At 35.5% G+C, this 13,254-nt stretch overlaps 1 protein-coding gene across 9 annotated transcripts in view; it reads left to right on the plus strand.

Annotated features, from left to right (window-relative positions):
• The window catches only part of WDR72 (WD repeat domain 72), a 125,940-nt gene that overhangs the window by 20,258 nt on the left and 92,428 nt on the right, over positions 1–13,254 (plus strand). For 8 of the 9 annotated variants that reach the window (XM_087743351.1, XM_087743349.1, XM_087743348.1 and 5 more), the window contains 7 exons: positions 737–856; positions 2,770–2,915; positions 3,280–3,376; positions 5,665–5,806; positions 6,308–6,553; positions 7,663–7,883; positions 9,225–9,420. In XM_087743351.1, the coding sequence (XP_087599477.1) occupies positions 737–856; positions 2,770–2,915; positions 3,280–3,376; positions 5,665–5,806; positions 6,308–6,553; positions 7,663–7,883; positions 9,225–9,420 (1,168 nt within the window). The remainder of the gene's footprint in view (positions 1–736; positions 857–2,769; positions 2,916–3,279; positions 3,377–5,664; positions 5,807–6,307; positions 6,554–7,662; positions 7,884–9,224; positions 9,421–13,254) is intronic. The other variant, XM_087743350.1, reaches the window with a different exon arrangement.

The raw sequence follows: 13,254 nt of genomic DNA on the forward strand, positions 1-13,254 counted from the left end.
AGAATGGTTTGCAGTTTGATAGCCATGATTCCATGACCAGCATACCTCTTCCTTGAGAGGTTTTGGTACTGGTGGTATCTTTCAAAACAGAAAACATCAGTTTTCAGTGATTTAATCAATAATTAATAAAAATAATTCCAATATAATAATTTTGAGCATGATGGCCTTGATAAGTCCTATATTCACACAAACAGGATGAAAATACATGTATTTTTAAAGCCATCCATACATTCAGCAATACAAAGCTAAGAAAATTAATTACTTTTCCACTACTTTTTAGAGGTGTTAAGTCCAAACAAGACATGACAACACCATATGTCTCAGACTGTCCTGGTTGCAACAAGGATGAGTGGGGAAAGCAGAATATTCATCAGCCATTCTGAATCTGATACCATCAGTTTATAGGTTGTTGTAGCTATTTTTTTGACTGAAGAATACTTAGCAGATATTCATTACAGCAGACGCTGTCTACAACCTGCCTTTAGTCCTTCTCCATATTCATTATCACTACTTTAAGTGAGATCAAGGTCTGAGCCATGCTGAATGTCTTCTGTTTACATGGTACTTGTGAACCCTGCTGTCTTCCTATCTCACTTTTAATTAAGAATTATATGTTGCTTTGCATTTTGGAAGTATATGTTAAAAATTTTTTTTTCACTGGTTTGTTTCTATCCTAAAAGTAAAAGCTCAGATATCTAGAATAAATCTTAAGGCTTTTTTCCTCTGTGCTGTAAAGGAGAGACAAAGTGTGTGCGAGAAGGAATCAAAATCTCTGGACTGTATGAATTGTCAAGCAGTGCGGTTTTGTACTTACACGGAAAGGCTTCTTCTAGTTGTGTCCTCCACATGCTGGCAGGTACGTTATTGAGCATTATACTTTCTTTTTAATTTTATTAATAATTTTGAAAAGCTAATGTGATTTTTACATACAGATACTTGTTTTTCTCCCCAGTTTAAAGAAAAAGTGTTCACTAATCGTCAGATATAATAGTGCACTGTATCCCTTCTCTGCTTAACTGCCTGACTGAGATGAAGTGTTTATTTTTTATTAATGTATTTCTGCTTTAAAAGTTTAACATGAAGCTGGCTGGGTAGAAAGGGGATTACTTAAGTATTACTCAGTTTTAGGGCACTGGGTGCATTATAGTCCCCTCCACGGTGCATTTCAAAAGGACACAAAGATGCACAAAAACTGTTTAAGTATGATGGAAGTAATCACAGTTCGCAAGTCCTTGGTAACCAGGGGCCTTTGTTCCATCAGGGCCAATAGCCCGGGTTCCCCTAATGGAAGCCAGCAAAACTAAAGACCCCAGACTTTTTCTTGTAGCTGTAAGAAAATAAATGCAGTGTGTTCTTACTGAAACTGTTATTAGTTTATTTTAAAGTTTAGTTAAACTGAACTTTATTGTAAAAAAAATTACATACTTTTTTCCCCAGTGTTATGACATTCCTCTTAAAATAATCCTGAGCTATTATTGCAACATACATGTCTGATCCAAACACCCCTGATGGTGGGGGGGAGGGCAGAAATTTCACATACACCTGAGTCAACTTCGAATAATACAGTTGTAGGGTATCCTTGAGATTTCTCTTGGGCTATTTAAAAAAGTCTGTACAAAAGCATTTATAAAGAAATTCCATGTATAGAATGTATAGGCTTTTCATGGAAGAAAAAAAATCTGTGTAACATGCATTGTATTCTATAACATTTTTCTGCAAGAGGTGCGCTTTTCTTGTAATATCTCCATTATGCATTTGAATATTTATATTTTGCTGCTTAAAATAGTGTTATTGATACATAAGTCATGTTGGATTTTCAACTTTTATGTTTGAATGAATATACAGCTTTAAAATAAAAGATGATGATGATGATCTTCTTAGAAAGGTATGTGATATGTAGCACAGGAGAGATTCACATGTGTGTTTAAAGTGGCTCCTTAATCCACTTCTGTAGTAATGAAAATATAGAGCAAATTGGCTATAAATTAGCCAATGAATAGAAATTATATAGGAATAGTTCATAGAAATTCTCATTCCTCACACTGCTGGAATAAATTATAAAAATGTGGCTATGAATACTCTCTCCATGAGACCACTAGGAATGTGAACAAGCAGACAATATCCTAGGTTGCCCTAGTCATATCCTGTTTAAGCTTAAAATGGGAAGGTCAGAGGAAGCAAACAAGTCACATAATTTTTTACCAGCTCCAGAAATGGAAGAGAGAATTCTTGCAAGCAAAGAGGATTATATTTTCTTTGCTTTCAATTAATTTGTGAAAAAGAAAAACCTCTATGGCTCCCCAAAGAAGAAAAGAAAAAATCTGCTTTATGTGCTATGAGTACACCAGCAGATCATCTTTTAAAGAATACAGACAGAAGCATTTATAGCTTCTATCAGTGTCTTCAATGTCATATTTATGTGCTCAATTCATTAACTAACTCTTTGTAAGAAATTAATAGTCCAGTAAATATTAATAATGAATGCAAGGCAAAACAAAGTAAATCCCATACAAAATCCTCTAATATAACCAAAGGCTGTAATGCTGCTTTTTTTTTATTGTTGGTTTCTTTATCTTTGAAATGTATGGTTTTATTCTGACTTTACAGTAGTTTGATAGTATGAAAACTGCTTTGGCTTTAAAAGAGGTAGTCAAACTACAAAGAGTCAAGCTAATGTTCTACTTATTGATCTATTGCCCAAAACCAGCTTGAATTACAATGAATGTGCCAATACTGTTTGTTTATATTATATTGTTTTTCTGAGCTTAGGTATATGATTATTGTGATTTCTCCTTGCTTTGTACCGAGTTCTGTAAAAGTGGTCAGTGCTTTGCTGGTGGAGAAGTGCTAGCAGCTTACAGACTTATCATCTGGACAGAAGATGGCCACAGTTACATCTACCAGCTGCTAAACAGGTGGGCTCAGATGGGAAATTCACACAAAAAGTTCAGGTACAAGATGAACTTTGGGAGGTTTATTATGGAAAATCTCTGCATGCTGCAAATGATCAAAAACCAGAACAAAACCTCTTTGGCACTCAAAGATTTACCCTGAGTTTGACAGCCCTCAGTCTTTGTTGGACACAGCAGGGGACACAGGAATAAGATTAGCCATGTAGAACTTGGGCAGCTGGTGCTGTGATTTCAAAAAATCGCTTGTAATTACTTAATTGGTAACTTTTAATTGAACTTGTGAATCTTCAATGTTACCATTCTGCTTTCTAAAAATATGACTTTCTAAAGCTTTTTTTTTTTTTTTTTTTTTTTTTAAATTATGCAGCAGGCTTTCTAAAAGCATATATCCTGCTGATGGGAAGGTGCTGAAAGAAACTGTTTATCCTCATTTACTCTGCTTTACTGATGTGAAGGAAAATAAGGTAAATTCATAAAGGTTTATAGTGAGCTTCAAAAGTTCATTCATTATTTGTTTGCGATTACCTGAACGATGCCTAAGTAATCTTTATACTTCTGATTGAGAATTCACCTTTAGTAGAGCATGTCACACCAATTTCAAATTTAGAAGTTACCGCTTAGACAAAGTAGCTCAAGTGCTATGTTGAAAAACCTGCATCTTGACTCACTTTTTGAGTAGTGCTTTGTTTGACCACAAAGAAATAGGTAAGGAAAAACAGTTAATTTAAAAATTAGAAAATTGATTAGAATTAGGAAGTAGGGGGAAAAAAAATGTGGCAGGGGTTCTTATTTGACAAAAAATTGAACCAAAACAAATATAACAGATTTTTCTGTGTAGCTTTGGTTCTGGTTTTGTTGCTAAGTCTTATTGCTAATACTGTTTATGAAATAGCAGTTGTTGGAAGATGTGGATTTAATTCCTGCCTGCAGTTTCTTAGTTTGATACGTATTTGCATGAGAACTCAAGCAGATCTTTAAACAGTTTCCAAAGATATGCAACACTGTCAAATATATACCTATGTGAGGTTTTCTAGTGTTCTTTTTTCTTTCTGTTGACAGGTATAGGCTCTTAAAAGCATTTTTGTTGCATACTCTTGCAAAGCCTGACAGATTTAATTTTCAGTTGAAGGGCAATAGCACAAGCCATTCAGCTTTTCCCCTAAATGCTGTGATCTAAAATCAGATAGGATAACTGCTGAAGGATGCCAAAAGGTCAGATATGGTGAGGGAAAAGAAATAGCCAAAACCCATGGCTTAGCAAATAATAGGGTTACAGTGGTAGTAGGAAGCTCAGATATGCTTCCCCCAAAACGTATGTGTTTTTTAATGTCCCCTACCCTTTTCTAATATTTCTACTTTAATATTTACCTTACTACCTGAATAATTTTTATAACAGATTTGTGAGACAGCAAAACTGACTGTGTGATGATCCGTTTTGATCTCCATTCTTAGATTATAAACTGAACCACATTACAGTACAGTTGCTTATTGTGGAATTTACTCCCAAACTGCAATGTTGTAAATAAAATATATCCAACATATGGGGATGTTATTAAAATGCCTGGAAGGAGCAAACGGAGTCAAGCTGTGTCTACACTAAGTAAAGGTGATGGGTGGAACAAAACAGTTTGTGCTGGTGACTTTTCATCCACACTGTCTACAGTACAGGATGTGCTTTTGGGGTTTTTTGGTGTGGGTTTTTTTGTGTGCTCCTGCACACATCTACCAGTTTACTTTTCATGCAAAAAGAATCCTGATTTGGGGCTCCAAGACAGCTCCACAACACAAACCTAAGCATTTGCTTCCAAAGTACACACCTTGTGTAAACTCAAACATACTAATGTAGGTGTACCTGGAGATTCCTAATTTTCTTGACTTTTGTGAGGGTTTTGAGCAACTGGAAGCTTCCCCTTAGACACCTCACCTATTTTTAATAGTTTGATACTTGAGAATGAAGCTTATGTAACAACTAAACAGGGTGTTCTTGGCAAGTCACCAGTAGATTATCACATAGTTTGGGTGGTACTGATGTGGTGATATAGAATTATCTGTGGCGTTATACCTACAGGCAAAGAAAACCTACAGACTTATAGTCTTAATGGGAGAATAAAAACATGGTGTGTGTCCGAGATAAATATACTGCAATAAGCTTTAATGTTGACTAAATGAAACCAGGTAGATGTTAGTAAGTCTGTTTATCGATGATATTATACCTCTGTAGTATCTAGCTTTTTCCACATGACCAAATGATGGTGTTTTAGACTATTACCTATCTATGTGAAAGCATAATTCTTATCTTTCATTGTTTGTAGTAATTTAAGCCATCATGATTGAAGCTTTGTTGAATTTGTTTTGATGTGGAGATTATCAATGTTTCACTATGCTTTTTTAGCCTGATCTTGGTGCTTATGCTGCCATTTTTTTATTTTTTTTTTTTTAAACACTGGTGATACTGTAATAGATTCTCCATTTAGAGACTGTAAACCTACGGAGCCCTCCCATTCCACTTTTCCATTTGGGATGTTGGCTTAGCCAAGGATACTGGCAAAGCAGAGGTGATCTTTGAGGGGCTTGTACCAGGCAAAGCAGACCTGGTCTGAGCCGAGCTTAGTGACAGGTGGAGGATCAACCATTATTTGTTTTATTTCTACAGCTTTTGATGTAAAAAAACCCTTTGCATTTGCAATTAATTATTACATTATTTTATCACGTCTTTCATATCAGAATATTGATTTACTGCTATCTTTGGCAGAGCTTTCCTTTTGTTATGGGCTTCATGAATGAAAGAAAGGAGCCTTTCTATAAGGTTCTTTTTTCTGGTGAACCTTCAGGAAGGATCACTTTGTGGCATGTTCCTGATGTCCCCGTGTCAACATTTGATGGTTCACCAAAAGGTCTGGCAATTCTGTGCTCTTGATACTGTCTTTTTAATGATGTCTTTAAGTCAATTTTCATGAAAACTTAAATTGTTATGAAAATATCTTCACACTAGAAAGTGATGCTCATTCTTTCATTGTGTAGTGATTGCCTGTGGTTAGAAGGAGCAAGACACTAACAAAGATGAGTGTCTAGAAATTCTTCCTGGAACTGAACAAAAAAATGTTCCTGTTTCCTTACCATCTGCTCATAAATGCTTCTCTACCAAATATCATGAAAATTTACTTAGTTGGTCCTGCTTATGGTTGTTCATAGGGAGGTATAAAAGAGAAAGGATTTAGTGAGATGTGATCTAGTATTGGAATAGCAACTGCTGACTTTCCATCACTAGGCTGGAGAAAGGATAAGTTAGGGGAAGTGATAAAGAGATGAAAAAGTATATTTTGCTTTGTTTGGATTTTTATTTTGTTTTGAATAAAAAAAATTTAAAAATTCCTGACTTTTCCCCCACCCTCTAGAGATCCCAATTACAGCAACGTGGACTCTTCAGAATAATTTTGACAAACACCATTCAATGTCAGAGGGCATTATTGATCATCTTTGTGCATCTAACGATGGAATCGAAAGTGCAGTTGTCAGTTCCTCTGTATACATACCCAGTCTCGATAAGCTAGTGTGTGGATGTGAAAATGGGAAAATTTTTGTAACACTAGGTTTAAAAACTGCAAGAGCAAGACTTTTGGAAAACATATCTTTGCTGAAAGGTAAGTTTTAACAATTTTGTCCAAATTCATCTCAGTCAAGCACAGAAGACTGCATACTTCTGACATCCCCTCCAGTGATCCCTGTAAAAATTCTCTGAAAAATAGGGGTGATGGTCAGGGATTGAATGAGGAGAATGGAAGATTATGATCTTCTGTCTCCATCTGTAGCTGATCTATCAGATCACAGCCTAGTACTACCAAGGTACTTTGCACTGTTAGGAGTCCTGGAATGGCTGTGGGAGTGGAGTCACCTGGAAGTGAGATATGTGGGGTGTCACGATATGGGTAGTAGCATTGTGGTTTAACCCCAACTGGCAGCTAAGCACCACACAGCCGGTTGCTCACTCCCTCCCCCCCGGTGGGATGGAGGAGCGAATCAGAAGGGGAAAAGTGAGAAGACTTGTGGGTTGAGATACAGACAGTTTAATAGGTAAAGCAAAAGCCATGCATGCTAGCAAAACAAAACAAGGTATTAATTTACTACTTCCCATTGGCAGTCAGATGTTCAGCCATCTCCAGGAAAGCAGGGCTCCATCACATAAAACAGTTACTTGGGAAAACAAACACTATCACTCTGATTGTGTCCCCCCCCCCCTTTCCTTCTTCTGCCCCCAGCTTTATATGCTGAGCATGACATCACACGGTATGGAATAGCCCTTTGGCCAGTCTGGGTCAGCTGTTCTGGCTGTGCTCCCTCCCAGCTTCTTGTGCACCTGGCAGAGCATGGGAAGCTGAAAAGTCCTTGACTGGTGTAAGCACTACTTAGCAACAACTGAAACATCAGTGTGTTATCAATATTATTCTCATCCTAAATCCAAAACACAGCACTATACCAGCCACTAAGAAGAAAATTTACTGTATCCCAGCTGAAATCAGGACAAGTAGTCATCTGTCATTTTCCCTCTAAAAGATCATCCAGCTGAAGGGAATAGTAGATGAAGCTCAGAGTGCAGACCTTTGTCCTCCCTTTTAGGAACGTGTCCAAAATTCTTTAATCCCATGTAAAGGATTTAGTCTTTTGAATCTCCTGACTTTTAGCAAATGTACTGTAAAATACAGAAACTCTATTCTTAAAGAACAGAAATAATATATGTACCATCTTGTTTCAGATAATCTACCTTATAAGGTTCTGAATGGTCATAGTAGCAGAGTCACTTGTTTACTTTATCCACATGATAAATCAGTAAGATTTGATCCAAGCTGGCTGTTATCAGGGGGCCAGGATTCTATTGTGATCTGCTGGGATATATTTACTGGAGGTATCTTACAGCAATTTAGTCTGCAGTCTGGTCCAGTGAAAGAGCTCTTGCGATCTCCAGAGAACTACAAAGTAAGTAAAAGCATAATAAATGCTAAAAAAAACCCCAAACCCTCTATATACTTGTGTGTGTGTGTGTGTATATATATTTGTGAGAGAAAAAACTATCTGGCAATACTTTTATCCTGCAGCGGTTTATCCTTAATTTACATTCATTTAATTGTCTTGTTTGAAAGCTGCTTTTAATTTCAAGGGGTTGATTTCTTGTTAGTGTTTAATTTCAGTGATTCAGAAAAATTATCCTAAAGTAGTGACATATTAAATTCAAGCTTCTAACATTCTAGTCACCATTTTTAATATTGTGATTGTCAATCTGAAGTTAAAAAGTATAATCAGTAAGGCTAGGGGTTTGAACACAATAAGAAAAGATTTGGACCAGTAGTATTTTAATCTAAATGATTTGCTTGATTTTGGTTCCTGACATATCCTTGTGGTCCTTTGCATATATCCTTTTGTGTTTTATGAGATTTAGAATAATTTTGTATGTTTTTCTTTAAGTGAATTTTGAAATAAAAATTTAGAAGATCTACTGTACTGAATGCTCTTATGAAATTTTATTGAAAAATTCTGTCCCCATTGTATTCTCTGGGGCTGGGATTTAATCTTTTTCCTCTTAAAAAGCCTGTGAAGACATATTTGATAGTTATGGTTGACTCAGAGTTCACTTACGAGCCAACATTAAGTAGTCCAAAAGATGTTTTGCAATGGCATAAGTTCTTAATGCTTGTAAGGCTCCCTTTAGCCCTTTTTCTGGAAACTAGGTAGGATTTAATGCCTGCTTCGATGGTGTTTCAGTTCTCTTTACAAGGCTGAATTTTTCCATAGGGTGAATTCCTTTGTGTCACCAAAAATTACTTGCAGGAAGGGAAGGCTTTGCAGAATCAGATCCATATAGTGTGAAATGAAATTGTAACATACCCAATTTTTTGTTAGAAATACATTGCCCTTGGCTTTTGTGTCACAAGACCAGACATAATTTTATATGGCATGAACAACAGTTTGGTTTAAGGTAATTTTTTACTACTTTCTCTTCTAGGACAACTGCTACTGTATATTTGGATATATAATAACTGCTTTGATAGGCTAAACATTGTGAATAAATGGTATTTAAATTATTATTATTTAAAAAAATCTAAAAATCAGAGGAGATTATGTGTTTTCCGGTCAGGAGATCAGTTGTACACCTAGCCTGTTAAAAACAAGTTGGAGATGTAGGGTGAAATAAAACATCATTTCCTAAAATAAGTGTGTTCTGGGAAAGAAGTCAGTGGACAACTTTTACCAGGCTTGTTAAAATGATGTGGTTATGACTGTGGTTACAGTGTTGAAACTGAAGTTCTTTCTGTTGTGCAGTTGAAAGATCACAGCATAGTGTGCTGTGTCTGCAGTGATCACTCAGTAGCAATTCTACACCTTCAGAAGAGAGTATGTCTCTTACATGCCAGAAAGCATCTGTTTCCTGTGAAGAAGATAAAATTTGACCCTGTTGAAAATCTGCTAATTATTGGATGTGAAGATGATTCAGTTTATGTTTGGGAAATTGAAACAGGTAATAACACAGAGGGGTTTTTTTTGTTCACTTTCCTTAAGTTTTGTTTGTCTGTCGTGTGGTGTTATACAAACCTAATTTATAGAAGACCAAAGCAGAAATATTAACACATTGAATGTATTAATTAGAGTTTAAACATTTATATAAACAAGCAAGAAATAAAATTTTCATATGGTTCAAGGTATGTCACTAATAAAATACAATAGCTTAAGTCAGATCCTGACAATCAGATGGTTAGTTGACATTGCAGTGAATTGAGTAGAATATTTCTGGAAGCTATAAATAAAATGTAAGTTATTCTTTTTAGTTATTAAAAAGAATGAAATTTTCAGTCCTAACAATCCCAAGTTAGAGCACAAAGTTCTGATTTCTTCAGCAAAATCATAATCTGAGAAACCGTTTGTGTTAATTGATAATCAGTTAATAGTGGAAGATAATTGCAAAGCTCACAGCTGTGTAGTCAGGAGAACTAAAGCTGAGTGTTTCAGGTTAAACTGTAGATTCCCAGGTGACTTGAGAGTGTAATGCTGATTCACAAGGGTAATAAATGTAGTTATTTGAACATTGACCAACGGAACTGTTAGAAGCTGTAATGGTACTAGACATTACAGTACAGTGTTTCCATGCAATTCAGAGATCCAGGGAGGACGGAAGTGCATAACGAGTCTAGAACCACTGAAATGCACGTCATATTAGTACTCTATGAAAACACAGTTTTAGTAATGTAACATTAAGGTCGCAATTTACTTTACAAGTTATTGCAACATGCTGTCTAGGCTGTCTGCTTTGGACAAAAAAGTCCCTTGTTTTAAAGTACAAAATATCTGTGTTTAATGAAGGACTTGGCAAAATGAGTACAGCATAAATTACTAGCCTGTTGTGTTAGTATGGTCTTTAGTATCATTAAGCTACTGGCATAGGAAATGCCTTTGGTACTTATTCTTTTCCCGAATGTACTGAGTTGCTTCTTTAAAAAAAGTTTAGAATAAAATTAAACTGAACTAACAATTATAGTCAGTTAAAACCCCTTGTTTTACACAGGTGTGTTTTTCCTACAGCTGCTAAAAAAATATGAAGTTCTCTTATGAAGTTCACATATTTTTGCATTGCATTTTGAGATTTAAAAATTCTTTGAAATATTTTTGTTCAAAAACATCAATAAAAACTTAAGAAGAGAACGTGTGACCTTAGGGGAGACTGTTAGATTGTATGTAGTGTTGTACTTATTTTTCTTTGCTGTCTTATTGTTGCTGAGTGACTATGTGATGGTTTTGCTTAGAATTTTAGCTTTAGTTGCACTGCTGGGTTGAATTTTCAAAAGTAAATACTAGACTCTGAGTTAGGATATTCTAAACTTGTTATCCTGCTTTTATTTGTTGTTTCCTGTGTAACTTTAAATTCTGTTTTCTGCTAAATATCTAAGATTCTTCTTATTTGTGTTCCGCTAGTTATGTAGATGCATGTTATTACCGTTTTCAGTGCATTTTCTCCAGTCAGGAGGGGACATGGGTTCTACCTGTCTGCTCAATCCTCTTTCTGGAAGGTTTGTGGAGCAGTACTGCCTTGGGATCCTTCTTCCTGTCTTGTCATTCCTCTAATCCCTTCATTTTACCTAGTCTCTGTCAGCACATCTGCAATATTGAAAATTGTTACTTTCTTCTCCTCTCTGTAAAAGGAAGAATGTTTCCTCTCCAATGTGTTCTTTTCTGTTCCTAAAGGTATTACTAGATCTCATGATTACTCCCCCCCTGTAATGGCAGCCTCCGCTTTGTTTATGCAAATTGTATTTCTGTTAACAGTAAATCCTGTAAGCTATATCTGCCCCATGCTTTAGCATAAAGTAAATAAAACACCAAAAATGAAAAATTAATTTGATTCTTATCATTGCCTAACTGCTTGTTTTGTAGCAATTGCCAGAAAGTAACCTTTACTAGTGGTGAAGTATTAAAGGTAGAAGGGAAAGATATCATACTAGATCCCTGTTGTAACTAAGGGAAACTAAAGCAGGCATCTAAATGCTCAGCAATCATTAAATACACACATTTTTATGGAGAAGTTTGTAAAGATGCTACTAGTCTCCAGCTGTTCTATCTACATCTTCATTGCTCTTTTAAAACTAATGTTGAAAACAGTTGAGGAAATATAGGTCGGGGAAATCTTGATATAGAATGTTTTCTTCACAGCTAAAAAATACATTTTTCAAAAACATATAGCTGTACATAGGCTGTTTCTGAAGTACGTATCAATTTGAGAGTGAGACATCCATGAAGGTCTTTATACGTAAATGTTTATTAGCATTTCTTGTAGGGTCATCTTTTAACCAAAGAATTTGAAACTCTGCAGTAAAATTGAGCAAATAAATGTAACAAAGAACCACAGAATATTTTGTTTCCTTATAAATCTATTGTCATAGCTATCATTTTTAACTGATTTGCATCAGTTATTTTCTATCAGAACTTAATGACTTTGTTTAAAAAAGGAAATAGACGAGATATTAAATCTCCAAAACACTGATGTTGAGCATGCAATGATACTTTTACAATGCATTTGTTATGGATCCATCATAGTCTGTGTTTTTATATTTGTAGGATACAGTGTAACAGCTCCTCAGGTGCTCCTATGATGTGAATTAAGGTTAAAGCGCACAAGGTGGCAAGTCTTAATGTACCTCTTGGCAAGACATTGGATTCTAAGGGGACCCCATATTATGTCAATGCAACACATAATTCCCTTCTTAAAGAACAAAGAAAGGAAAAAAAAACACAAAACAAAACACACTAAAACCCAAACACAGAAACCTCTCAAACCAACCAACCAAAAAAACCACTCAAACTTTTTAAGCAAAAATAACTATGCTAATGACATGAGAAAGAATATAATTTAATCTATCAAAGCACAGAAAGTTACTTTAAAAGTTGAATTATTAACAAAGCTGTTTTTACAGCTGTAGAGGCATCATGAAGAAATACACTAGTTCATATCAAGGCATATCTTTAGTAAGACTTGTGTTGCACATGAGGGTCTGCAGGAGGATAGAAGTGTACAACAGAATTGTTCTTGTGTTGTGCACTAAGAAGGGGGGTTATGTGTTGTACTTAACTTTCACACTTTAAAGATAAACATAAGATCTTTATTTTCTCTGTTTTAGATTTTTCACAGAAAGTGTGTATTCTGGTAAAAAATTTTGAAGATTCAGGTATCCCACATCTAAAAAAAAATTGTGCAAGTTCCCAGCTTTTTACTTTTTCAGCCTTTCAGTATTCTTATTACTTCATGGAACATATACTATTAACTAGAAATAGTGCTGACAGGTCACAGGTATTCCAAACTTCTGGGGCTAAGTAAATAATTTCTAAATAATTCACTCTGTCATTTTTAAGTTGAAATTTTTGGCTGTTGATTTAAAATCATCATCTGTGTAGGCCTGAGAAAAGGCAGTTCCATGAGTGGTGTTAAAGAAGGCTAGGTCTGCAGTGCTCAGAAAGGTATCTTGCAGGATTAAATGGTACTTAGGCAGTGTACGCCTTTGAATTAACTCCTGACAGTGGGGATACTTTTATCCCCACAGTGTGATGCAATGAGGTTCTTAGTTAAAAAAACAAACAAACAAAACCCCGACCAAACAATCATTTCTTCCCTAGATTTCTGGACAGTAAATATTGTGGAGTGAATTCAGTGCAGCTGCTGTGTGTGCTTAACAACATGGAAAATGACTTTGACTCATTAATTCTATAGAGATGCTAGGCCAAAATGCAAATTGCTGCACTCAACAATGTAAGAACTAATAGTTTCTATCACCATACAATGCCCAAAGCAGCCCAAAGAAGTTAACGG

Source organism: Nipponia nippon, unplaced genomic scaffold, assembly GCF_047370975.1.
Source record: "Nipponia nippon isolate SJK-2023a ecotype South Korea unplaced genomic scaffold, ASM4737097v1 scaffold_9, whole genome shotgun sequence".
Classification (NCBI taxonomy): Eukaryota; Metazoa; Chordata; class Aves; order Pelecaniformes; family Threskiornithidae; genus Nipponia; species Nipponia nippon.